We start from the raw sequence: 24694 nt of genomic DNA on the forward strand, positions 1-24694 counted from the left end.
CTGTAACTAAATGAGACAGTTCTTCCAGCAGGAGGCAGCCTTGAGCAAAATTTAGCAGTGACGTATTCCTCTTTTCTCATTCGCTTGTTCAGACCCGGAAGTCAAACTAGCACGTTGCGCCGTTCGCAGCGACGTTATCGTTACTGGGGGAAATACATAACTGTTCTAAAATAAATAACAGTTCGGCAGGACAAGGCGACATGGCGCTGGTGGTCGACTTTCAAGATGGACAGTTTGATGACGCAGAAGATGACAGGTTTGTGTGTTTTGTTTTTTTTAGGAGTATTATGTATCGAGTTTTTGAGGCGTGAGTGCTTTGTTGACTTCTGAAATTACTACTGTTTCCATCTAAGTAGGGAAAGTTTAATGATAGAATGTAAAAGATCCGTTTTCTAGACTATATGTAATTATATTCTGCCGAGTCCTGTCTGTTTTTTTTTTTTGTTTTTTCCACTCACATGCCTACGTCATTCATGAACGTCAACTCTATCATGTCTGCAACAGCTGCCAATCACAAGTGTCGACTGCTGAGCATCACGTGAACCAAGTCAGTCCGCAGTATGATGGAGATGATGGTGATGATGATTATGATTATGATGATGACGACGACGACGAGTGGGCGTGGTCTTCAGGAGGAAGTGATCTGACAAAACGATACAATAGGACCACTTTAAATCAAGTAATATTATTTGACAATAATTGATTGATTGATTGATAACCGTGATGATTAACAGCTCACAATCAGGTGATGTTTGGTTTGTCTTCCAGGCTAACAAACAGAATTCATCCAATCACACACTTGTGTCGTCCAAGCAGACCGACAGATCTCTGAGGCGGTTCGAACACAAGATCAACCTGGGTAACAACAACAACACACCCACATAGAAGCACACACTGCACGGGAAGTCGTCCATTCATTGGGGTTTGTGTTTGTTTGTAGATGAACTGAATTTTGCAGACTCTGTGATCAATAAAGTGACGACAATGCAGAAGCAGAAGGACGCTGACACGTACGTGAATGCTGGCTAGTTTGAATTCTTGCCATTCCCTCTTGAAGTAGAAGTGTTTGAGTGTTTTTCCCTTTCTTAAATTTTTACTCTCACAGGTATAGAGTGAAGGACAAATCCGATCGAGCCACAGTGGAACAGGTGTTTATTCATAAGAAGATGCTTTTATTGTGAAAAGAGCTGATAGAATACACGAGTCATCGAAAAACTGTTGTGCAGGTTTTAGATCCTCGGACTCGAATGATTCTCTTTAAGATGTTGAGCAGAGGAATCATCTCAGAAATCAATGGGTGCATCAGCACAGGGAAGGAGGTGAGCTCATCACAGATCAATACTTCCTGTCTGCGGTGGAAGATTTTTCCTCAGGAACTTAATGTGCACTGCAGGCTAATGTTTATCATGCTAGCACGGCCAGTGGAGACAACAGAGCCATCAAAATCTACAAGACGTCTATACTGCACTTCAAGGATCGTGACAAATACGTCAGTGGAGAGTTCAGGTGATTCGCACAAAACTCTGTTCCTGGAGGTTTTGGTGTATAGTGCTCTGTAGTGTCTACCTGAGGGGAGGAGTTTGAACAGTTTGTGTTCGGGGTGTGAGGTGTCTGCAGTGATGTTCCCTGCCTGCATCCTAGACCTGAACCAGTACATAAACGAGTGTTGTGTTAATGTGCAGATTCCGTCACGGTTACTGTAAAGGGAACCCCAGGAAGATGGTGAGAACCTGGGCCGAAAAGGAGATGAGAAACCTGATCAGGTCAGTACCAAATCCAGTAAACAGTCATGTGACAAATTCCAAAAGTTAAAAAAATGTGTTTCAGGTTGCAGACTGCTGGGATTCTGAGTCCAGAACCGCTTCTTCTTCGGAGCCACGTCCTGCTGATGAGCTTCATCGGAAAAGACAATACGTGAGGTCCAATCAGAGTCGCTCGTAACCGGCATGTCTTTTCATCAGCTGACCTTCTTGAGCAGGCCTGCCCCGCTGCTGAAGAACGCTGTTCTGTCAGAGTCCAAGGCCCGGGAGCTGTACCTGCAGGTTGTCCACCACATGAGGAAAATGTTCCAGGATGCCAGACTTGTCCACGCCGACCTGAGCGAGTTCAACATGCTGTAAGTACACGCCCACGCGGTACCAGGCAATGGACGTTCAATGAGCAAGCTTGTGTCTGGTCTAGATATCACCACGGAGACGCTTATATCATCGACGTGTCGCAGTCGGTGGAACACGACCATCCGCAGGCGCTTGACTTCCTCAGGAAGGACTGCAGTAATGTCAACGGTGAGTCGTCCTTAAGAACCTTTTCAGGAGTGACAGAGTTCTCATCCTTTTATTGCAATTTCAAGAGTTTTTTGTGAAGCACGGCGTTGCGGTGATGACAGTCCGGGAGCTTTTTGACTTCATCACCGACCTGTCAATCACCTGTCACAACATGGATCAGTACCTGGAGAAGGTGAGTAGCTGATGCCCGATGCGTGATGTTTATTTCCTGTTTGGCTCATCCTGCTTTACCATTGGTTGTCCAGATGATGGCCATCGCGTCTGATCGGACATCGGCTCAGCGGTCGGATCAGGACCGGGTTGACGAGGAGGTGAAGACCAAACGAGACCATGTTCACATATATGGTTTTGTCTACATGTCTTTAATGTTTGACCCCTGCCATCCATGTAGGTCTTCAAGAAGGCGTACATCCCGCGTACGTTGACTGAGGTCAGTCACTACGAGCGAGACTTCGATTTGGTCAGGATGAAGGAGGACGAGTCGGCCATTAGCGGACGTGACGATACTGTAAGCAGGAAGGAATTGGCGTCACACTTGTCACTTCATCAGAAATCATCCAAAACAAACAAACACATTATTCCTCTGAGGTTTTCTCCTTGAAGAAAAACATTTGGAGAAATCTCGTGTTGCCGTGGACACCTCTGATGCTCAGCTTAGTGTTTGTCTTTGGTTCAGATTCTGTATCAGACGCTAACAGGACTGAAGAAGGACCTGTCTGGAGTTCAAATGGTATGATGACATCACACTGGCTTATTTTAGACATGTTTCACATGTGGCATTCAGTGATTAGATCATGATTAGACTGTCTTCGCGTTCTGGTGTAGGTTCCGGCGTTGCTGGAGGACGACAGGTCTTCGTCCTCGTCCTCGCTGGAGGAGGAAGAGGAGGAGGATGAAGACGATGAGGTGGGCCAGCTGCAACCTGCCGACGAGCCCACAATGGACAAAAAGGTGTTGTCAATGTTGTCAGACCAACGCAACACTAATTATTAGTAAATTGGAATAATACTAATATATAGTAATATGTTTTAAATGTGGGCGCGCAGACCTCACAGCTAGGAGACCAGGGTTCAATTCCACCCTCGGCCATCTCTGTGTGGAGTTTGCATGTTCTCCCCGTGCATGCGTGGGTTTTCTCCGGGTACTCCGGTTTCCTCCCACATTCCAAAAACATGCTAGGTTAATTGGCGACTCCAAATTGTCCGTAGGTATGAATGTGAGTGTGAATGGTTGTTTGTCTATATGTGCCCTGTGATTGGCTGGCGACCAGTCCAGTCTTTTCCTCGTGAGGAAAAGCGGGAGAAAATGAATGAATGAATGTTTTAAATGTAACAATACTAATATAATAATAATAGTAATATCCACGTAACAAGGTTATTTGTGATTACAGGAGAAGAAGAAGCTTGTCAAAGAAGCTCAGAGGGAAAAGAGGAAGTCCAAAGTACCAAAACACGTGAAAAAGAGGAAAGAGAAAGTGGCCAAGACGAAGAAAGGCAGATGAGGAGGGCAGCGTCAAGACATCACCACATCATTTGAATGTAAAAGTGGCTCACAGTCCAGATGCTGTACCCAATCACAGCTTAGATGTGTTGTGCTCCCAGATGAGTTCTGTCTAAAAATGAACAAAATAATCACAAATAATGATGAATAATGACATCAATGTTCATTTTCACTGCAACTACACTAACTAAAGGAGCTGCTTTCAACAGTGGATGAAGACTTTTCTTTTCTAATGTGAGTCTATGTGTGTGAAAGAGATATGAACAAGACATAGAAGATAGTAACCAAATTATTAATAAACCAGACCGAGGATTCTATGGACGAAACGTTCCTGTCTTTCGTAATATTCTGAACATACAGTAGCTGTAACAAATGTTTGTTCAAAATGATAAAGTTGTTAAAGAAAAAATGTGTGACAGCAGATAACAATGTGCACGTACACGACAATAGAAAGCAAACAGAGTGATGACATGAGTGCATGCACTGAAAGGTCGCCTGTTGAAAGTATGTTCAAGGTCAGAGTGTTTGAGGTGTCAGTGATGACTTGGGGGGGGTGAATGCATAATGGGGAGGAGTTAATGAGTGATGAAGACATGATGGGGAGGAGCTAATGAACGGTAGCGATGTTGGAGAGGAACCAATGAGTCCATTCTGCGGTTCCATTGGTTTATTGCATTACTTTAGCTGCAAGCTGAGCTCTGATTGGCTGTTTATCAGGTAAAAAAAAGCATGCAAGAGATGCACAGTCACAGGTCTGCACGGGAGAAGACAGGTGAGAACTTCTTTTATCTTTCACTTTTCTTTGCCTCATCATGTAATGTTATTCGTCAACTTCTCTCACAGATCATCATGGCTGACTGGAGCCCCTGTTTGACCTTTGGCCTTTCCGTGGCCAAACAGGCCAGTCAGGTACAACAACCTTTGAGATGCAAATCACTGTAGTATCCTGCTGTCATCATGTCATGGTGATGTCAGATCATCTTGACTAATAATAATGAATCGGGTCATCTTTGCTAATAATAATAATCATAATGGTATGTTCCAATCAGCTTGTGTTGGCGGCGTTTGAGCAGCAAAAAGAGGTCAAGTGTAAAAGTTCTGCAGCTGATTTGGTGACACAGTGTGACATGAAGGTGGAGAACTTCCTCAAGTCAGCCATCGCTAACAAATATCCTAACCACAGGTTCTACCAAATTCTTCTAGTTTCATTATGGATATCACACAAATCTAAGTCTGCCTTCGACCCCAGGTTCATCGGGGAGGAGTCTGTGGGTACGGGGGAGGATGTGGAGCTGACAGACCATCCCACCTGGCTTATTGATCCCATTGATGGAACTGTCAATTTTGTCCACAGGTCAGAAGCTTTGCAACCTTACTGTAATGGACAGTCCATCTGGTGACTGCAGTGATGACACATGATGATGTCATCATTTGACCTCATAAAACCTTGACCTCAATTAGGCTTGTTGCTTATTCTGATGTTTGTGCATCTCCTGTTAGGTTCCCGTTTGTGGCCGTCTCCATCGCCTTCTGTGTCAACAAGCAGGTACAGTCACGTGCCAGTGAAAGGTCAGAGGTCAGAAGCAGACTTGTGTGCCTGTGTTCAGACAGAGTTCGGTATCGTGTATAGCTGCGTGGACGACAAAGTGTATCACGCTCAGCGAGGAAGAGGAGCCTTTCTGAACGGGCAACAGCTGCACGTCTCTGGACAGCAAGGTACCTCAGACATGACAACAGCACATACTGCATGTATGACATCATAGCACATACTAATGTCATCAGACATACATGACATCTTAGCGTATACTTATGACAGAATAGCACATATACATATGGCGTCATAGCACATATGATGTACCAAAGATTATGGCTGTCTTCTGTCTTGTCCAATCAGATGTGACCAAATGTGTGGTGGTGACGGAGATTGGGGCGGAGCGTGACGACCTGGCTCTGTCCACGATGACCTCCAACATCTTCAGACTGCTAAAGCTCCCTGTGCATGGGTGAGAAGAGACAAAACACCCGGTGGATGTAGTTCTGATTGTGATCATGTTATGGTGTTGCGTGTTGCAGATTGCGAGCGTTGGGCACGGCGGCAGTCGATATGTGTCAAGTGGCGACAGGTGGAGCTGACGTCTACTATCACATTGGGATGCACTGCTGGGATATTGCTGCCTCTGCCATCATTGTCCAGGAAGCTGGGGGTGTTGTCATGGATACCAATGGTCTGTGGGTGGCTCGTATGTCAGATGCTTGAGTCTGTGTTTGCGTCTTTGACATGGTCGTGTCTCTTCAGGTTCAGAATTTGACATGATGTCAAGACGAGTCATCGCAGCGAGCTCGTCTGCTGTGGCCAATCACATTGCTCGGGTGATTCGCGTATTTCCCTGTCGCCGTGATGATGCCAAGCCAAGTGAATGATGTCCGTTTCAGTGGCACCGATGCCTGGCTGTCAGTCACGTTTGTGGTCAACCACCAACCACAGCCGCTTGGAGGTGGAGCTTATCCAAATCACCAATGTTTGGAATAACAGTGTTAAAAATAATGTGGAAACTAATTACATTTTAAAAAGAGTAATAATGAAATTACTCTACGGGAAACGTACTTTGCAACACTGCAAATCGCAACCTCAATTTGTTGTGACAATAAAAACCTTCCGAAATCATCAATGCCAAATCTATGTAAAAAAAAATCTTAAATAAGCTAGCCTCCTTCATCAGTTTGACATTTTATGACAACATTACTGGAACAAATGAACATGTCAGGTTATATGTTGTTATATAAATTCAATGATCATTAAAATATTCAACCATAAAAGCAATCTAGTTCACAAAAAGTCATTTCATTGTACTTTATTGACCAACGAGAGAAATAATGCATTCATTTATGTTATGTTTCTTATGATCAGACACGGTGAATGACCTGTGACGTCACCGGTGTTTGTTCGTCGAAAAGTCTTAACATTTTAACGTTCAGATTGATTGACCAATGTGTCAAGCTCACAGTGACCAGCAGGGGGAAGCAGCGCGCGCTGAGCGAAGAACAAAGAAGAACAAAAACCCGGAAGAAAGGAGAATTGGTGATCCCTAACACCAAGTAAGACAAATCCAGTCTTCACACCTTGACAGCAAGTGTCGGTGAGTTACGTTTAAGGTATGTTATACTTTTACATTGTTATGTCACACATTGTTTTTCTCCATTTTTACGTCACACCTTAGCCTTAAATTAGTAAGTGTACGGTTTTCGATTTACTCTGTTTCGACAATTTATGTTGGCTGACACCTCATTATCACTTTCGAGACGTTGGGATTTACAATGTTGTTGATACAAAATAATATAATTATTAAAAAAAAAACAAACAAACCACGTATGCCTCCCGGTGTTGATATGTAGTCACTGCAGCCAGGGGCGCTGCCAGAAGTTCTGTGCCCCTTAAAAAAAAAATTCACCCCAGCCCCGGAATTGTACTAACTCCACCCCCTTGCTGTGTGTCCACAAGCTGCCCATCCAACATGGACGATGTTTGGCAGAACGCCATGGACCATGCCGTTGCTGTGGCGCGAAAAGCTGGTCAGGTGTGCCTCACACTCCACTGTGATTTGCTGTGCTGTTTTGGATAAAGACGCGTGAATGAATGTCATTGAAGAGTGAGTGGATGTCATTGACATACCTGACGACACGCCTATATTTTGCCCTTCTTTCGTATGTTTACTTTAAACTAAAAAAAAAAGTATTCAGGTACTGCAGATGACAGTCGAGCGCATAGGCAGTGGGCAGTCTGGTTTTATTTTATTTCATACAAATGTTGACAGGTAAGGCCAGTGAGGCGTGAGTGAATTGATGAATGACTGAATGTCATTTATGAATGCTGATGAGTAAATAAATGTCATTAAAAAAAAACTCTGAACAAGTGTTGCGAGTTAGCACATGTGCTAAAACTCAAATAATGTACAACAAATTAATAATGTAATTTATCAGGTGGTGCGTGAAGCCCTGCACAGCACGCAAATGGACGCAGTGATGGTGAAAAGTTCGTCAGTTGATTTAGTGACACAGACTGACCAGAAGGTGGAACAACTCATCATCCAATCAGTGAAGGAGAAATTCCCAACACACTGGTAGGAAGGTTAAACTGTAAAAGCCATCATTGCTGTCATGTATTATGTTTAATGTCTATATTCTGTCAGCTTCATTGGGGAGGAGTCTGTTGCTGCTGGAGAAGCCTGCGTTCTGACTGACAATCCCACCTGGATCATTGACCCTATTGATGGCACCACCAACTTTGTTCACACGTGAACTAAAACTGTGCATCACAAGATGTTTCCACTCACAACTCTCACACATGAACTTCATGCTGTCTGTCATCTCTTCTGCAGCTATCCTTTTGTTGCTGTTGCCATCGGATTCTCCGTCAACAAACAGGTCTGTTTGATCATAATTCACCCTGTTGAAGTATGAGCAGGTGACTTTAAGAAACATCCAGATCAGGGATGGCCAACTAAATAACACATCAATCCTAGGGGCTTTACCGCTAGATCCCAAAAATATTAGGAAAAATAAATACTTTATCACATTAGTGAGGCCAGTAACCCCACGACATCCTAAGCCCAGTCCCTGAAATCCACAGGTGCCAGTACAGGCCACACCAGCTTGCCCCGCAAGCAACAAGCGTGATGCATAACGTCCATAAAAAAAAAAAATCCTCTAGCTGTAGCAACGTGGATTGTAAAGGCTGACTCTTGTAATTCATCTACCAGCTCCAGCTGCCACAACACTCCCCCATCCTATCAACCACCATCACTCGCAGGCACTTGAAGCCATCAATCCAAGGGTATGCTGAAACCAGATGAAGAAAATCAGGGGTGTCCAAATTGTGGCCCATTTGCCAGTAATAATAATGGATTTGATTTGACAGTGTTTTTCAAGGTACCCAAAATACTTCATAATGAAATGAACTACTACTCAGTCACACACATTGGTGGCTGCTAGCTGTAGCTGCCCGCGTTTCCACCACCAAGCATTTATTCGTATTCATACACCAGTGTGGGCAGCACTGGAGTGTGTCTTGCCCAAGGACTCTATGGCGGTGACCGGGTGGAGGGGTTGAGGATCAAACTGCCAACCTTCTGATTTCTGGACGATCTGCTCTAGCTCCTGAGCTACTGGCACCTGACCTGAGGCAAACTGCAGAAACAAAAAAGCACAAAAAATTGTAAAACCAAACTAAAAAGCACATTGACATATATACGTATATATCAGAATAAGAAGAAAAATGTTTGTGTGTGTATATAATATGACTGTGTCTGCGTCTTACAGATAGAGTTTGGCGTGGTGTACAGTTGTCTTCAAGATCAAATGTTCACTGCACGCCGAGGGAGGGGAGCCTTCTGTAACGGAGAACCTCTGCAAGTTTCTCCGCAGCGAGGTCTTCCACGCATCCATCTCTCTCGTTATTTAAAGAGTTGTGAGCGGGAAGACTCAGATGTCATGTGGCTTCCCCTCAGACATCCACAAGGCCATCATCGCTGTAGAGTTTGGGTCCAACAGAGAAGCGCAAACAGTGGACAAGATCTTCTCCAGTCTCAAGAGAATTGTCAGCATCCCCGTCCATGGGTACTAGAACCACACCCATTGGCAAGTAGAACATCCTCTGGCCTGCTCGAGTCATCAAAACCATAAAAGTGTGCATGTTTGATTCCAGGGTGCGTGGTGCAGGAAGTGCAGCCATTAACATGTGCCTGGTGGCGTCTGGCTGCGTCGAGGCATACTATGAAATTGGCATTCATGTGTGGGACATGGCGGCGAGCTCGCTCATTGTCTCTGAAGCCGGCGGCGTCTTGATGGATGTGGAGGGTAGGAGGCTGGCCTACTGGTTCACATGACACTTCTTTGTAGTGCATCATCCTGCTCACACATTTTATTTTATTTTATTTTTTTTAGGAGGCCCGTTGGATTTGATGTCCCGCCGAGTTTTGGCCGCCAACAATGAAAGCATCGCAGAGAGACTTGTCAAAGAAATCGATTCTTTCTCTCCACTCAGAGACGACGCGCCGCTTGCACAGTGAGGTGTCAGGACTTCAGCAAACCACAGAGAAGCGTCCTAAAATATTCACTAGGAGACTTCAAATGAACATCAAGGTAGACTTTGTTTATTTCCATGTAATATGTGTACCTTTCAAATTAAAAGCTAGCTGGCATCAAGAGATAATGCGTTTAAAAAGTTGTAATGGAACTCATTCCTCATATTGTGGTTGAGCGCTTGTACTTACTGCAGATAGTATTAGTTGTGAAGTATTGTCTTGTAGCTTCTAAATTATGGGTGTGCATCGTAACCATGAAACAAATAATTGACTGCCATCGTGTGACATCACTTCCCAATGGCGCCTGGCAAAACCATTATATTAGGAAAGTCAACTTTTCTTGGAATAATGAGAAAGCTCCAGTAAGGAAAGAGACAGAGGTTAAGTTTCCAGATGCTTTATTCAACTCAGATACCCAATCTGTCAAACTTTGAACATAATGAACTTTGTTAACTCAAACCCCCATCAGCCCCCACGCTGACGGGTGTAGCCCTCCACTCCTTGCCCTCAGTCAGTGCTCGCGGTTGGTGGATGAACACACTGAATCGTACGCCCTGATTGGCCGCTGCCCTGACAAAGCGACTGTTTGCCGTCATGGTGACCGCTTGTATTGAGTCACCAGTGCCAAAAATCAAGAGGGAGCGGCGGTTCACTTTGGCACTCGGCGTGAGGCCCAGAGCCCGCTCTGAAGGGCTGTCGTCCACCAAGTGGAGGCGGGCCAGCAGCTGACTAGCGCGCTCCTTCTCGCCGGGCCCGCCCAGTGTGTCCAGGATGAGCTGGAAGTCCTGAACAGCGGCGCGGCAAGCGTACAACTCCTTTCCTGCCATAAAGGCATCAAGGTGTGGTAAAACCTGCTGGCGGCGCTCCTGAGCCGCCTGCTCGGTCAAAACGTGCTCCCTGAAGGTAAAGTGACAGCGGCCATGACTCAGAGAAGAAACATAAGCGATGAGTGTGGTTATGTCCAGGTTGACGCGGGGACACTCCTCGATGTGGACCTGCGTAGGGAATGCCAGGCTGGCCACCACGGTGCCGCGATCCACTCTGGTTAGCTCGGACTCATCCTCTTCCTCCTCACTGTGTTGCTCATTGTCCTCACCCCCACACTCGTCCTCTGTCGGGACTGTGTTTACGGCTACAATGTCCCCGCGGACAGACACGCCCATGTCCTTTAGGCGTTCGGCCATGGGGCTGGAGACACCATTGTAAAAGGCGAAGACGACATGGGGGTGGAGGTATTGGACAGGCTGTTGGTGGCTTGCCTCCACAAAGTCCTCCGCCTGCCGGATGATGCTCTTGATGCCATACTGGCCCCGTCCCTGCCAGATGTTGTGTAGGGCCTCGGCCTTTCTGCCCACCGCCTTGACCCAGGTGTGCCCACCATTGGCTACCACGTCCACCACCAGAGTCTGCTTGCGGCCAGCAGCGTCCTGGTAGGAGAAGACGTGCAACACAGCAACTACGTCCTCAAGGCTCTCGGCAGACTCCACGATGGCGGTCAGGTGGGTCAGGTTGGTGCTGTGCAAATGTGACTCTTTAACGAACAGCTCGCCGCTTTCCACTCGCCTCAGGAAACGCAGCTCGGCTCGCAGTTTGCTGCACAACTTGCCTCGACCTTCCACGGTGGGACTCAGCTGCTCGGCCCTTTGACACAAGGCTTTGGCCACGCCGATTCTCTCCTGCAGCATGTCCTTAAGCGACATGGTGGACGCATCCTACCTGAGAAGTACAGGAAGACCATACGGTGACATCAACCCTCTAGATCTTCGAGTATAAGCACCAAACTGGCCTTATTCCATCACGTGTGCAAGTGACACAGCCGCCATTCAATCAATCGTCAATCAAGAAGGAATGACAATGGTGAGTGTGTTGACAGTTTGCTTTCCAAGGCAGAAACAGCATTATTAAAAAGGTATTTAAAATGATTACTTTCAACCTAAATAAACGGGATTCAAGAATGAACGTCAGCAGCTAACATAATTTATCTATTTGATATTATTCGCGCGGACACCATTTTAATCTGTAGATGAATTACTTGCTTATTGTGTTCCTAGAGTTTAGCTGTTACTATTAAATCACAAGAAACACAAAAAGGGTGAACGAATCAACATGACGCAGACTTACTGTATCAGTGACGTGTAAGGTTTGACTCGGCTAATGCTAACTGCTGCCTTTTTCCGCTTCCGACAGAATCGTCAACAAACACACTTCCGGTAGAGGCTACTAATATTACTTTTTTTTTTCTGATTGACTGCTTTATTTGTTTTTAGATCGTAAATAGTAGTGAAACCTGTAGCATGGCGTCTCTAGCAGTCCCGAAAATGCCGGTTTTGCATGTTCATTTCTAGCCGGGATATTAAGATGTGACACCCGAAGGAAGAATACTGTTATTCAATGGTTTTCACATCTCTCGAAGTATTTTGAAGCAGTCAATCAAACGTGTCATGACGTATCAGTGACATTTTAAGCTGAAGATGTCAGTCATGTGGTACACGCTTCCAAAAGAGTGCAATAACATCCAAAGATTTCAGAATAAATATCTTTTATTAGTTGAAATGATGATACTGACATGCTGAAAAGATAAGGCACATAAAGCAATGAGGTCAGAGTCATGTGACAAGCAACAACACAATCTTCCAAACTGGAGCCACTTGATGAAAGGTAGTCACACGTCACAGTGGGGGCGGAGTTTGGCTTCATCAACTCTGAGCTTGTTTCCTTTTCTGGACAAGTTCTGCCAACATCTTGTAACGAACAATGCAGTCCTCCTAAATGTGACACAGAAGGTCATCACGTCATCCTGCAAACATTGCTTTTATCTGTCTACGACTAGTTAGTTATGTCACACCAGTTTTAGACAAAACCTGTAGCTCACCTTGGTTTTCCCTGGGACCACTTTGGCGATACGGTCCCAGCGCTCAGCAGTTCCTCTGGGGAACTGTTGCAGGGCGAGTTCCAGAAGCTTCTGCTGGTTCTGAGTCCACACCATCATGTCCGCTTTGTTCTCCTGGGTCTCTGCTTTCTCCTCTTCCACCTCATCAGGGTGGAAGTCTTTCTGTCTCCGAGCCCTGATCCGGACCTCCCCTCCATCTGCTGCTACCAAGGTTTTCCTGTTTCTTTTTTTGGCTGCCAGAACCGATTCCTCCTGATGCTCCTCACTGGCCCCACCCACACTTTGTGTCATTAAAGTGTCAGAAACAGGAAGCGACCTTATCGGAAGAGTGGTCCCCTTCAACTCGGACAGCTTCACAAGACCTGCATCACCAGAAAAAGACAATAGCTGAAAGTAACGCTTCAAGACGGCAGAAAGGAGAACAAACAGATAAATCAGGTGCGTTTACCTGTGCTGACGTTGTCTTTGACCTGTTTGACTTTGGTGGTCACCTGGTAAAGGAAACAAGTTGAATTCAATTGTTCACCAAGTTTCTTGTACTCGTGGTTCTACAATGTTTTCATCCAGTAATAGTAGGGCTGTCAAAGTTAAAATGTGAAAATGATAATGCTGTAAATAGCATTGGCAGAACTAGCATTAACAGTGTACTAGAAAGTGATCTACTTTATCATATTAATTATTATCATGATGTAAAACCATGACAACATGCACTAAATGAACACAGGCCCACCATCCACCAGTACAAGCCTGGAGTTTGTTTTTCAAATATGCTATATGCATTCCCATATAGTTTTAGCATTAGCATACAGCAGGGGTCGGGAACCTTTTTGGCTAAGAGAGCCATGAAGGCCAGATATTTTAAAATGTGTATCTGTGAGAGCCATATACATTTTTTTAAATATTGAATGCAATAAAATGTGTGCATTTTTATGTAAGACCAACAGTTTTAGATATAATGGGCTCTAATTACGTAGACCAGGCACACTACCCCACGCCAATGGGGTGTGGCCAGCACACTTTCGTGAGCAGCGCAGTGTCCAATAATAAATCAAATACTTGCTGCCATTAATGCAACTTCTGCTGCTGCATAGTTTTGAACCGTATTCAGTACACGTATTTCATTCTTTTGGCCATCTTCGTCAAAAGGCTTGGTTCTGCAGCTTTAGCTAGGTGACTATTTGACTAAAGGAGGAAAGTTTACATTTACATGTTTTTTTTGACATCTCAATGACCGAGGTAGACTACCGCATTACCCAGTAATAATCAAGTTTTGGTGTTTGACCTGGAAAATATCATCAAGAAAGATGGATATGGTCGGCCATATTGCAGTAGAAAATAGATGGACGAATTAAAATGCATAAGAAAGTTTTGATTTTTAATATTATTTTTAACAGTGATTTCTGTGATGTTTACTTTAAAATGTTAGCAAACATACATTTTTATTGTGGTAAATGCTTGAGAGCCAGATACAGTCATCAAAAGAGCCCTACCTGGCTCCCGAGCCATAGGTTCCCTACCTCTGGCATACAGTATAGTTTTATATCAGTGCAGTGTGGGAGAAAGTTAGAAGGTGCGTTCAAGGACTGTCGAACAAAGTGGGACAAGTAGCTGCTCATATTAAACGTGATAAAAATGGGGTGTTTCTAACTGTATATTATTTTATTAATACCATATTTCCAAAATTGATATCCCTTTACTTAAAATTTGATGTAGTAATTTATGAATTATTAGGTGTTTTTAAATCAATGCACCTTAATGTTTCCCGCGGCCTGGTGGTTATAATGTGCTCTTTTGAATGTGCTGTAAGGATGCCATGGCTTCTTTATTTTATAATGTAAGATTTATGTCTACATCAACAAATGTAACCATTGACTCGTGTTGTTTCTACATTGTATTGAATCATATCAAATAGTTCAGTTTTTAAAATATCTTTTTGAATTGTATCTCAACCCATGTATCGAATCGTTTACCACAAAGAGATTTACATTCCTACTTATTATACATTAAAAACTTGATTAATTCTGAGTTAACTATGGACAAAATGTGATTAATTGCAATTAAATGTTAATTGATTGAAAGCCCTGTTAAGAACACAAGCAAGTAATGTTGCCTTGATGTAGCTTTAAAACAGCTTACATCAGACACAGATCTTCCCATCTCATGCGCAATTTTCTCCCAGCGACCCGGTGTTCCTCCTGGAAATTTGCCCATCAATCTGCTGAGGAGGCTGACGTCTTCCTCGGTCCACTCTGAAGCCTAACAACAACAAAAACGTATGACACCTTATTTTAGCCATCAGCTTGGGTGTGCATAAAGAAAATTGGGTAATGATCAAATATGACCTTCTTCCTGGCAGGCCTCTGATCCTGCAACCACTCATCCAACTGGTCTTCTACTTCCTCAATGGATCCCGTCTGCTGATAACTTTGGGAGTTCAGCTCATCCGCTGATGGGACATAAACAGGAAAATCCATCTTTGGTTTCTTCCACTTTGGCTTCTTCTCTCCTGGAAGGATAAACACACAGTGAAAGGTCATGTGAGTTTAAACATGGAAGGAATCATAAAAAAACATTTACTTGTCATGACTTCCAGTTGAGCTTCTTCCTCTTCTTCTTCTTCCCTCTGCTGCTTCTTCATCTGCTGGTAGTCTTTGTAGTATTGTTGGACCTCCTGAACATACAAACCAAAACCTTTAAAAAAAAAAAGTCACCTCAACGCCATGAATAGGTCCACATAGATCGGCAGTGTACCTGCAGGGTTTGTGGTGCGTGTTTGATTGACAGGTAAATCCACATGCTGACTTTCAGAGGAAGAATATCCTGCCAGTGGGGACGTTCCTGAGCCCTGCAAAGACCAAGTTCAATAAGACAAGAGGTCTATAAACTGTAGTAGTGATGTCATATGAATACCTGTCAGGACGGTCCGGTGTGGTCCACTTCAGTTCCTCTGCTGGTTTGGAGTTGATCTTCTTTTTCTTTTCCTTCTTCTTTTTACTCAACAGTTCATCCTGCAAACATGATGTCACATAACTAAACTTCTTGATTGTGCACTTGGTTCTGACTGGCCAACTTACCAGCTGCTTTTCCAGGTAAATTGACCAAATGACGGCATAGTGCCCCACAGTGAGGATGAGGAACAGGAGGAAAGCCAACTCGCTGTTACCCATCTTCCTCACACGTCTGTAGTAGAAGACGGGCTGCCGCCAATCAGGAAGTCCATTCAAAAGGATGTCGTCATACCTGCACGGTAAAAGGAGAGGTGAGGCTTCATGGCGATATATATGTGTACGCATGCACTGTGATTGGCCTACAGCTCACCTGCGCCGTCGCTCTTCGTCTTTCAGGACTTCATAAATGGCCACCAGCTTCAAAGTGAACACAAGTGTCATTTTCATATGGTTTCGGATTTTGTGAGGTCATGTCTTCACCTGACGAAACTGGCTTTCTGCATTTGGGTCTTTGTTCTTGTCAGGATGCAAAATGAGACTCAAGCGACGATACGCTTTCTTGATTTCTGCTGCTGACGCGTCCTAAACACAAAGTGTGTACATACATTATGTCCATAGTCTATATAGTAGGATTACTGGGTGTGTTTTTAAAATGGTAAATTAAAATAATTGTGAAAAAGGAGCGCAAATGCGTGATCTAGCTGTTAATTTTCCATCAGAACTAGGCACCACTGATTTGTTACCATGGAGACTAGTAGTACGAACCTGCTCCACCATCAGAAAGTGATAGAAGGTCTGCGGGATCTCCTCTACTAGGTCGAGAAGCTCCAAATCTGTGTCCCAAGCGACCAAGGGAGGACACGCTGATAGCAGCAGCAGCAAGGAGACCAACTCAAAGCCACCCGAGCACACCCAGGCCGTCATCGTGTGTAGAAGACACGGTGCGGAACAGCCAGCTCAACGGGCCACAGCACGGAAATTCTCCACCGGTCACATCCGGGTCAAACGCACTATCAAAATAAAATATTTTGTTATACTTTTTAAAGATTGGACCAAAGGATAATGATAGCTGTGGTTTGGGTTACACTTTACATTAAGTTGCACAAAATTACCTTCGTTAATGGGGAACGAAAATACCTAACACTAACCACTACTTATTAGGTCTTCGCTAATTCAGTCACTACATTTATGTGCCTTAGTTCCTCAGTAACTTCTCTACTCATTAGTTTCTCATTAACTACTATAAGACAGTTAGATGCTCAGTAACTACTGTATTTTCTGTACCTTATTGTAAAGTGAGACGGTGATTCGAAACGTAAGAGGAGTCGAATCAACTATTTACGCTCCACTTGAGGCAACCGAGTTTAAGGGCAACACCAAATTCGCTACAACTACCGTACACACGTAACCCCGGAACCGGAAGTGACGTCATCAAGTATTGAACGTCCAATCTAAATTGTGGTTCACCACAACGTCATAAATAAAAAAACATTCAACTCTGTCATATACAAAAGTCAATGTTTATTTTCACACAAACATTTTACAAAATATACAACGCATTTTTTTATTGTAAGTGTAAAGTAAGTTGTTTACAAACTCTTCTCCGATTTTGCATCATGTTGGTTGTGGTGAAATTTGGCTAGAGGTGAGTTGCAGGAATATAATTCATGAATTATTTAATGTGTATATGTTTAACTGTATCTGAAATGAACAATCTATACTGCTGGTTCCAAATCTTCAAAGAGTCTATTAGGGAATCGGGGAAGGGGTAAACCTACACACAAGAGCTTTTTCCGGTTGTGTCACGTGTTATGTTGAATTGTAGTGAGTCGTGCCTGCAGCGCCTCCCAGGGGTCATCCAACATTGATGCACTCAAATATTTCTCCACAGCGTCGTTTGACTGAAAACAACAAACAACTGTATCACACAATGTCTTTTTAGGATAATTTGCGTCAAAGTAAGACTGTGGTTCAGGGAGAAGTACAAAGAGATGGACAACATTGAATGAAAGGGATGAAACAAGACAGCATGAAAAAGAACCCCAGACTACTTTGAGAACAGAAAGAACAGAAGATACTTTTTCACTTTCGATGTATCCTAACAACCACGTGGCTTATTTTGAGAAACACACGGGAATTTTTAACGTTTTTAAACCAAATACAACTGTATAATACAATACATACAAAAACAAGGCGATGTTTACCTGCATTGTGGGACTGAAGCCCCGAGGCCGCCTGAAAGTGTCCCCCCAGCGTCGCTGCTCCCCGACCGGAGAAACTGCGAAGAATCTTCCTCTACCAATGGGCCCCATTGGGGGAGAGCACCGATGTCCTAGATTCGAACCGGGGGAATATGCCGGAGAACACGGTGAGAATGTCGGGAACCTCCGGGGAGAAGGACTGCGATGTACGGAACCTCCGTAGTGGATTCGAGGCCAGTCGGAGGACGGTGAGTGGAACCCCTTGTTCCGGTTAATTCTGGTTGGTGTTCGATCCATGTGGGAAGTCCGTATGCACACGAGACACGTATCTCACGAAAGTCGCTTTGTTTTTGTATGAAATTCAACAAGCGGAGGGCGACCAGCTAAAAAATAAAAACAACGAGAAGCAACCAGAAGTGAAAGTGAAATCTCGGTGGAAAGAGTTCTGTTCTATAACTCGCAGCGCCGCCCAGCGGCACTCATTTACATTTGCCCCGCCCTCTTCTGGTATCGGTTAGCATAGATCAGAGGTATGGCGTAACTCAGGGATTTTCAACCACTGTACCGCAATACACTTGTGTACCGTGAGGAATTATCCAATATTACTTAAAATACTATACAATATTACTTAAAATATTTGTCCGCGTGGCAATACGTAACCTCAGATAGACTAGTGATGCTCGTGAGAGGTCGTGATGATATTTTTGGTTAGTTGTGTGCCGGAAGATTTTTCCAATGTAAAAAAACGTCCATGGCCATAGACCACCTTTTGACTACTCTCTCAATGTTGGGGCAAAAGCTACAGTATTTTATATCAACGGGCCGCACTGTGAGATCAGGGAGACCTGGGTTCAATTCTCCGCATGGGCATCTTTGTGTGGAGTTTGCATGTTCTCCCCGTGTGTGGGTTTTCTCTGGTTACTCCGGTTTCCCTCCTACATTCCAAAAACATGCATGTTAGGTTCAATGGTCATTTTAAATTGTCCATGTGAATGATTGTTTGTCTATATGTGCCCTGCGATTGGCTGGTGACAAGTCCATGGTGTACCCCAACTGGCATACAAAATGGATGGATGGACAAAAACATCACAGTCCATGAGACTTATAACCTGGAAGTGTTTGTAACTGTGGAATGGGCAGCATGTTTTTAATGAGTCTATGTTTTTATTAATGAAGCGATTTTACCCTTATTTTCTGTAAAGGACAATTAATTGCCTTCTATACGGATGGCGCTCTATAAATAAAGCTGTCTTGCCATTTCACAGCATGTAGTTAAAGCAATCACTTTGTGATAGATAATGTGTTGCTTTTTTGTACTTTGATAAGGTCTGTGAGGTGGGCCAACAACAACAACCCTGTTAACTGTAAACATGTTACTTTAGCACATATTTACATAACAAGTGCTGGAAGCACCCACTATTATCAATGGTAGTGATGCCATCTCCCACCTTATTGTAATTAGTTGCTCAAAGTACGTGTTTAGTGTTAATATATGTGTTCATATAGGGAAGGATCTAATTAGTTAGATTTACCTGGTGTTATACTAAAAAGGTTAAGGTTGTACTTTACTTATATACACTTTTTGTAATCATAAAAAGGTGAAGGATCTCCTTAACTCATTTCTGCACTTAATGTAATAAGTGAAGGATCTATTTTAGTTAGATCTACAAGTAATAGTGCAGAGCCGGAGGGATATGTCAGGTTTGGCCTGATTGCATCAACACCACCGCCTCCAGCAGATGAGAGCAGCTAATTGAAGAGTGTTTGACAAGAACATGGATCTCAGTGATGAGTGTGAAGCAGCTAATAAAGACATCTTGGCTTCACTTGCACATGAACACACCATCACACAAGCTGTGTGTTTGTTTGCTGTGCAATTAAGGAGATGCTCGTCAGCATCCTGAGTGATGGAGTTTGTATTTCTACCGAAGCATACATTGTGTACAAACTGCAAGCAGAAGAAGTAGGTGTAATTGGGGAACTGCTGGTCCAACACTGTGACCACCAGGGGAGCTCCACAGGGAACTGTACACAGGTTCACAGACTACACAGCCATCGTGGGATGTATCAGAAGGGGACAGAAGGATGAGTACAGAAAACTGATCCAGGACGACAAAAAAGTAGTTTCAGTGGCAGATTACTATCACTGTCCTGCTCCCCTGAAAGGCTGAGCAGGCGCCATGAGGCTTTGCAACACAACAGAGGGGGCTTCAACACAAGAATTGACTTATTTTTATCTTTTAGCATGTATTATTGCACTACGAATTTCAGGTGATCTGTTTCCGTATTGATTCCCATCCATCCATTTTCTATACCGCTTATCCGTACTAGGGTCGCAGGTGTATGAACTGCTGACTTCAGGTAGGACTGGCGGGACTGGTCGCCAGCCAATCACAGGGCACATATAGACAAACAACCATTCACACTCACATTCATACCTATGGACAATTTGGAGTCACCAATTAACCTAGCATGTTTTTGGAATGTGGGAGGAAACCGGAGTACCCGGAGAAAACCCAGGAGTGCATGGGGAGAACTCCACACAGAGATGCCCATTGTGATCATTCAAACCCATGTCTTCCCAATCTCCTGACTCTGTGGCCTACATGCTAACCACTCGCACACCGTGCGACCCTATAGTGGGTATATGAGTTGATGATGAATGAAGTTTTTGGAGATCAAATTCAAGTGTTAAGAAGCTACTGGCAGCTCATGATTTACCGGCTGCAGACCCCTGACTTACCGTGTATGAACTCAATGTAGCAGAGCTGGTGCGGTGGAATTCAAGTTCAAGAGAAGCCGGACATGTGGCAACCTCGCCTGCCTGAGCGATAGCGCTCATTGTCGGACACACTTTGTCAAAGGCCGGATGTGATTGCGCCACATGGACGCACAGCGTGTCCAAAATTAACACACCTTTCCCGCCGAGAGCAGGCTGCTTAGGGCTCCAGCAACAATTTGGCACATATTTCACGTTCATGTTCACAAAAACAGTCCCATGTGAAATGGTGTTGACAGATGAAAATATTTTTCTGTTGGTGGGAATCACCAAATACAATAACTTTTGCCGGTGCATGTTTTGTAAACAGAGAAGCAGAGGCTTACAGACACGCCCATATAAAGAAGTCTGCCCTCTGTGACATCACAAAAGGGGCAGTTTAACACGCCTTCTGAAACCGAGCATTCAGAGCCATGCCAAACTTTTTTCAGGGCTCTCTTTCAAATGCACAAACCTCATTATCTGAAATGTTGGCATCGTTTAACATGAGAATACAATATTCTAACTACATTTATAGGTCAGAAAAGTGGAACAAGCATAATAGGCCCGGCCCCCTTTAAGTTTATTATGCCATTTTTGCAGAGTGGCTGGAAATGTGAATTTCTCTTAGAAATTAATAAACTATCTATATGTTTTGCGCAAATGAACATGCCAGGCGCGTATGCATGTTCGCAAACAAAATCTTTGAGAACGAAAGGATTCAAATATGGATGCTATGGTGGCTGCTACAGTATAGTCCTGTTGAACTGGTGAGTGTACTCGTGTGCTTTTCCAAACACTGCATTTGGAACATAATGTTCTCCTTTTGTTGTGTGCGTGTGGGCCGTGTGAGAAGTAGCTTACATGGTCAGACGAGGAAGAGGGTGGGATGCTTGCAGCTTGAACGTGAATGCCCTCTCAACAGCTGCATACAGTAGATGTAAAAAATATAATTTGGGTTGAATTTTTTCTTGCAAAATCATAATTTAATAATTAGTAAAAACTTTGTTTGTATTTGTTTTATTATGTAATATTTCTAATTAATTTTCAGCAGACATGTTAGTCAAGACATTTTCTGTCCAAAACATTTTCCTCTACTTTTTGGAGCGACATGCTCCAGTACCCACAATGCATTGTTGCCATCTTTGTGTTTCTTAAATCAACACGTCGACTCATCCATGAGTTTGTAGGTCAGTGAACAAACACATCGTTGCCATGGTAACCAATTTGGGGTGGCCACCTTCTTCTCAGCCTGCAAAAGCTTTAACTGACCAACGCATCACAAGGCACACATGAATAAAGAAATCATCTTTAATTATTTACAATTACCAATGAAAACCTCTTCAAAGTCCCTCACTAGCCAACTGTTAGCTTCTTCTGAACTGCAGCATCACAGTCAAGTTTCAGGCTCAATATAGTCGATCATCTTGTGTCCATTGACCATCTGACAAAGACACTTTGACACAAAGTAGAAATAAAATGCCATAATGTCATCATTGCCATCAGGCATCACTCTCCTACTTTGATTGTGTGCTTCTTGTTTCTTTCCAATGTGGAAAAGAGTCAAATTAAAGACTTTTGTCCAGCCAACATAAATATTTGATCAAATTGTACATTTGACCCGCCTAGTGCTGACGAGGCATCTATTCATGAGCATCCACATTGCTCCACGATCATATTGTGTACGTCTTTTTTGACGATCTTCTGCTCGGCGTCGTAATACAGCATCGACATCGCCCGCAGTTGCGTGGGCACGCAGCATGACTTGATGTTCTGGAGTGGGCCATAGCCCCTCATGCGGTACTGGTTGATGATGGTGGAGTGGAAGGAGCCGCCAATGCTTGCCATGTGGTTCGGACAGTCTCCCTCACAGTAGTTGGCATGGTAACCAGATGGCGCGATAATCCAGTCGCTCCAACCGATGTCTTTAAAACTTACATAAAACTGTCGTTTGCAGCACATTCCAATTTTGTCATCACACTCCAAACTTCGAGTGCCGCGACGCCGAGCGACTTCCTCTCTGGCTCGTAGCGCTACCATGAGGAAGGGCCGGTGGGATTGTTCTTTGGCTTGCTCGCTGGCAGGAGGGAGCAGAACAGGTGTGGCGCCAACCTCGGCGCACAGAGGACAGGACAGCCGAAGACGAAGTCCACTGTCACCTCGATCCAGTGTGGACTGAACTGAACGCGGAATGGCGAGCGTGTGCCAGCCGCTGCGACGCGTGTCCACCATTTTCTCTGAAATGCACATGTCTCCATCCGCATGATGAAGCTGCAGCTTCACTTTGCCTTTGGCCCGATTTCCCTTGGACAACTTCAGGAAGATCCAAACGTTTGCTTGCTCCACCACCGTTTCTCTGCTTCCTTCCTTGGAAAGCTCGAAGTTTAAGGTGTCCAACGAGTCTCCTGGTGCAAAAAACACAGTGAAAAGCAGCATGTTAGCATCATTTGCTGTAAATAATTCAGGGACACAAACAATACAAACACAGAGATGCTAAGTCTGAATGAGATAATGCTTCACGGCCTGAGACCACTTGGTATGATCGCCACTCTTTTCATAGAGAGCATTATTAGCATGTTCTACACCACGCCACTGCACAAGAAAGCAATATTAAAGTGGTCTGTATCACAGTATCTGTCAGTTGTGCGAACACTGTACTAGTAAAGGTGGAATCATGACACAGTCTGCTGGTAGAATTGTGTAAGAACACAAATTGTCATGAACACTTCCGATAATTATAATAGGATTGTCAGTGGGAATGGCCCTTCAGTTCTTCAGTCCAATCAAAACCTTTACACTAGTGTAACAGTTTGAACACAATGCTGTCATCAAAGGCATCATGAACATTGTCATGAAGTTCACTTTTTACATATGCCCCTGACTCGTACCGGGTACACATTTTGCCAGTTTCAGTTTTGTGTACAGGTAGTCAAACCTGGATAACGTGTCTGTGTTAAAACGCCACTGCACTGGAGCTCTCCCTACAAACCCTAAGAACATTATTTCTCTTGTGCACATCACCAGTTCAAGGGTGTAGTACAGCTCAATTTTGTACTTTCTTACTCTTATTTGATCTTTCTGTTTCATATCATATACACTTATGATACATACAATCATATACACTTACCCGGTTCTGCGAAGGTGATGACCTCGGCTGGCACTGAGGCCTCGGGATCCCTACCCTCGCCTTGGATGTCCACGCTGCCGTCGCTGGCCACACGGCCAACATGTAGCTTCTTGATGGCATTGAGAAGAGCGGCCCGAGGAACAGGCTGGGTCAGGTTGGGTCGTGCGCTAAGGTGCAGCATGTTGAGAATGTGACGTTTCACCGCGTCCACCATGTCGCTTGACCCGCCAAATGATGACGAGTTCTTTCTCACTTGGGCTAGGGTGCAAGACGGACAGTCAGAGGACATCGCCCCCCGATGGAGGCCCTGAGGTACTTCTGACTGTGGGACCAGTGATCCGGCTGGAGAAGACTCCACCATGACGGTCAGGGTGAAAAGCGCAGTGAGAAGAGAAGCTGGAGACATGATGATCCGCTACAGTCCAACAGGTCCTCCGAAATAGTCCTTTCTATGTAAGTCTACGGTCTTGAGGTGTTTGATTAACTGCTCCCATCCAGGTCACGTCCGTCTGTGTGGGGATGCTTCGGCTCTGAGCCTCAAGCTGTGGTTTTATGTCAATCCCGGTTCTTGTCTCCTCTTAGGGTCTTGTGTGCCTCTCCACTCAGATACGCTAATTATACTCGTGTGTCCGTTTGATCCCGCCCTCCATCCGCTGAGGAATTTCCCTGTGAGTCAGTGACATCACACACACTTTCTCCTCAATGAATGTCACGACAGAGGAGGAGGACCACGATGTGTCCCTGATTCATTCATGCCACTCACTCAAAACACACACATACACACGCATACACACATGAACACACGAACACAGTCATGAGTCAGAGCGTCATCATCAACACCTCACGTGGAGGAGATACTCCGTTGGTGTGAAATGAATTTTTAGAAAGAAAAGTTGTAGCAGATG

At 44.3% G+C, this 24694-nt stretch overlaps 6 protein-coding genes and 2 long non-coding RNA genes across 12 annotated transcripts; 4 read left to right on the forward strand and 4 right to left on the reverse strand.

The window, feature by feature from the left end:
• Positions 1 to 90: 90 nt before the first annotated feature.
• riok1 (RIO kinase 1 (yeast)) lies at positions 91 to 3996 on the forward strand. Of its 2 annotated transcripts, none has more exons than XM_058067351.1 (17): positions 91 to 256; positions 505 to 679; positions 769 to 859; positions 941 to 1010; positions 1106 to 1148; positions 1227 to 1319; positions 1394 to 1506; positions 1683 to 1763; positions 1828 to 1914; positions 1979 to 2116; positions 2182 to 2285; positions 2351 to 2457; positions 2531 to 2596; positions 2677 to 2793; positions 2962 to 3015; positions 3111 to 3236; positions 3676 to 3996. In XM_058067351.1, the coding sequence occupies exons 1-17, from the start codon at positions 201 to 203 to the stop codon at positions 3784 to 3786; spliced, it is 1632 nt and encodes a 543-aa protein (XP_057923334.1). In that variant the 5' UTR covers positions 91 to 200; the 3' UTR covers positions 3787 to 3996. The 2 variants fall into 2 exon arrangements, with proteins under 2 accessions (XP_057923334.1, XP_057923335.1); XM_058067352.1 differs by having other exon boundaries at positions 3111 to 3191.
• A 567-nt stretch (positions 3997 to 4563) lies between these two features.
• Positions 4564 to 6486, forward strand: LOC131125381 (inositol monophosphatase 1-like). The gene is made up of 8 exons (XM_058066877.1): positions 4564 to 4694; positions 4835 to 4968; positions 5035 to 5139; positions 5286 to 5331; positions 5393 to 5501; positions 5680 to 5788; positions 5859 to 6010; positions 6082 to 6486. Exons 1-8 carry the CDS (start codon positions 4635 to 4637, stop codon positions 6204 to 6206), a joined length of 840 nt encoding a protein of 279 aa, XP_057922860.1. The 5' UTR covers positions 4564 to 4634; the 3' UTR covers positions 6207 to 6486.
• A 322-nt stretch (positions 6487 to 6808) lies between these two features.
• LOC131125380 (inositol monophosphatase 1-like) lies at positions 6809 to 10024 on the forward strand. Of its 2 annotated transcripts, none has more exons than XM_058066874.1 (9): positions 6809 to 6938; positions 7285 to 7360; positions 7764 to 7903; positions 7973 to 8077; positions 8162 to 8207; positions 9102 to 9210; positions 9290 to 9398; positions 9487 to 9638; positions 9726 to 10022. In XM_058066874.1, exons 2-9 carry the CDS (start codon positions 7298 to 7300, stop codon positions 9848 to 9850), a joined length of 849 nt encoding a protein of 282 aa, XP_057922857.1. In that variant the 5' UTR covers positions 6809 to 6938; positions 7285 to 7297; the 3' UTR covers positions 9851 to 10022. The 2 variants fall into 2 exon arrangements, with proteins under 2 accessions (XP_057922857.1, XP_057922858.1); XM_058066875.1 differs by having other exon boundaries at positions 6815 to 6922; positions 9726 to 10024.
• Positions 10025 to 10252: 228 nt separating this feature from the next.
• On the reverse strand, positions 10253 to 12111 carry c3h7orf25 (chromosome 3 C7orf25 homolog). Its single transcript, XM_058068655.1, has 2 exons — positions 11987 to 12111; positions 10253 to 11581 (listed from the first exon to the last, which is right to left on the reverse strand). Exon 2 carries the CDS (start codon positions 11563 to 11565, stop codon positions 10315 to 10317), a length of 1251 nt encoding a protein of 416 aa, XP_057924638.1. The 5' UTR covers positions 11566 to 11581; positions 11987 to 12111; the 3' UTR covers positions 10253 to 10314.
• LOC131126292 (uncharacterized) lies at positions 11479 to 16484 on the forward strand. Of its 3 annotated transcripts, none has more exons than XR_009129133.1 (6): positions 11479 to 11722; positions 12905 to 12966; positions 13058 to 13193; positions 14935 to 15028; positions 15112 to 16014; positions 16100 to 16484. It is a non-coding gene; the product is annotated as an uncharacterized LOC131126292 (long non-coding RNA). The 3 variants fall into 3 exon arrangements; XR_009129135.1 differs by lacking the exon at positions 11479 to 11722 and adding an exon at positions 11727 to 11774; XR_009129134.1 differs by having other exon boundaries at positions 11715 to 11774; positions 12905 to 13193.
• Positions 12388 to 17131, reverse strand: dnajc1 (DnaJ (Hsp40) homolog, subfamily C, member 1). Its single transcript, XM_058068654.1, has 13 exons — positions 16988 to 17131; positions 16469 to 16713; positions 16184 to 16285; positions 16074 to 16120; positions 15830 to 15995; positions 15666 to 15763; positions 15507 to 15600; positions 15333 to 15426; positions 15098 to 15261; positions 14892 to 15011; positions 13204 to 13246; positions 12738 to 13117; positions 12388 to 12630 (listed from the first exon to the last, which is right to left on the reverse strand). Exons 2-13 carry the CDS (start codon positions 16625 to 16627, stop codon positions 12562 to 12564), a joined length of 1536 nt encoding a protein of 511 aa, XP_057924637.1. The 5' UTR covers positions 16628 to 16713; positions 16988 to 17131; the 3' UTR covers positions 12388 to 12561.
• A 73-nt stretch (positions 17132 to 17204) lies between these two features.
• LOC131126291 (uncharacterized) lies at positions 17205 to 18627 on the reverse strand. The gene is made up of 2 exons (XR_009129132.1): positions 17908 to 18627; positions 17205 to 17604 (listed from the first exon to the last, which is right to left on the reverse strand). It is a non-coding gene; the product is annotated as an uncharacterized LOC131126291 (long non-coding RNA).
• A 3391-nt stretch (positions 18628 to 22018) lies between these two features.
• Positions 22019 to 24446, reverse strand: inhbab (inhibin subunit beta Ab). The gene is made up of 2 exons (XM_058066053.1): positions 23790 to 24446; positions 22019 to 23067 (listed from the first exon to the last, which is right to left on the reverse strand). Exons 1-2 carry the CDS (start codon positions 24193 to 24195, stop codon positions 22310 to 22312), a joined length of 1164 nt encoding a protein of 387 aa, XP_057922036.1. The 5' UTR covers positions 24196 to 24446; the 3' UTR covers positions 22019 to 22309.
• Between the last annotated feature and the right edge of the window lie 248 nt (positions 24447 to 24694).

This window comes from Doryrhamphus excisus, chromosome 3 (genome assembly GCF_030265055.1).
Source record: "Doryrhamphus excisus isolate RoL2022-K1 chromosome 3, RoL_Dexc_1.0, whole genome shotgun sequence".
Lineage (NCBI taxonomy): Eukaryota > Metazoa > Chordata > Actinopteri > Syngnathiformes > Syngnathidae > Doryrhamphus > Doryrhamphus excisus.

Coding starts and splice junctions, on each gene's coding strand:
- riok1 (XM_058067351.1), top strand. CDS start 201: ATGGCGCTGGTGGTCGACTTTCAAGATGGACAGTTTGATGACGCAGAA. Junction 860..940: donor CGAACACAAGATCAACCTGG/GTAACAACAACA, acceptor GTTTGTTTGTAG/ATGAACTGAATTTTGCAGAC. Junction 2,117..2,181: donor CTGAGCGAGTTCAACATGCT/GTAAGTACACGC, acceptor TGTCTGGTCTAG/ATATCACCACGGAGACGCTT.
- LOC131125381 (XM_058066877.1), top strand. CDS start 4,635: ATGGCTGACTGGAGCCCCTGTTTGACCTTTGGCCTTTCCGTGGCCAAA. Junction 5,502..5,679: donor GCACGTCTCTGGACAGCAAG/GTACCTCAGACA, acceptor TTGTCCAATCAG/ATGTGACCAAATGTGTGGTG. Junction 5,789..5,858: donor CTAAAGCTCCCTGTGCATGG/GTGAGAAGAGAC, acceptor TGCGTGTTGCAG/ATTGCGAGCGTTGGGCACGG.
- LOC131125380 (XM_058066874.1), top strand. CDS start 7,298: ATGGACGATGTTTGGCAGAACGCCATGGACCATGCCGTTGCTGTGGCG. Junction 8,208..9,101: donor GATTCTCCGTCAACAAACAG/GTCTGTTTGATC, acceptor TGCGTCTTACAG/ATAGAGTTTGGCGTGGTGTA. Junction 9,639..9,725: donor CGTCTTGATGGATGTGGAGG/GTAGGAGGCTGG, acceptor TATTTTTTTTAG/GAGGCCCGTTGGATTTGATG.
- c3h7orf25 (XM_058068655.1), bottom strand. CDS start 11,565: ATGTCGCTTAAGGACATGCTGCAGGAGAGAATCGGCGTGGCCAAAGCC.
- dnajc1 (XM_058068654.1), bottom strand. CDS start 16,627: ATGACGGCCTGGGTGTGCTCGGGTGGCTTTGAGTTGGTCTCCTTGCTG. Junction 15,996..16,073: donor GACGAAGAGCGACGGCGCAG/GTGAGCTGTAGG, acceptor TTTACCGTGCAG/GTATGACGACATCCTTTTGA. Junction 13,247..14,891: donor TGGGAAGATCTGTGTCTGAT/GTAAGCTGTTTT, acceptor TTCCTTTACCAG/GTGACCACCAAAGTCAAACA.
- inhbab (XM_058066053.1), bottom strand. CDS start 24,195: ATGTCTCCAGCTTCTCTTCTCACTGCGCTTTTCACCCTGACCGTCATG. Junction 23,068..23,789: donor CATCACCTTCGCAGAACCGG/GTAAGTGTATAT, acceptor TTTTTGCACCAG/GAGACTCGTTGGACACCTTA.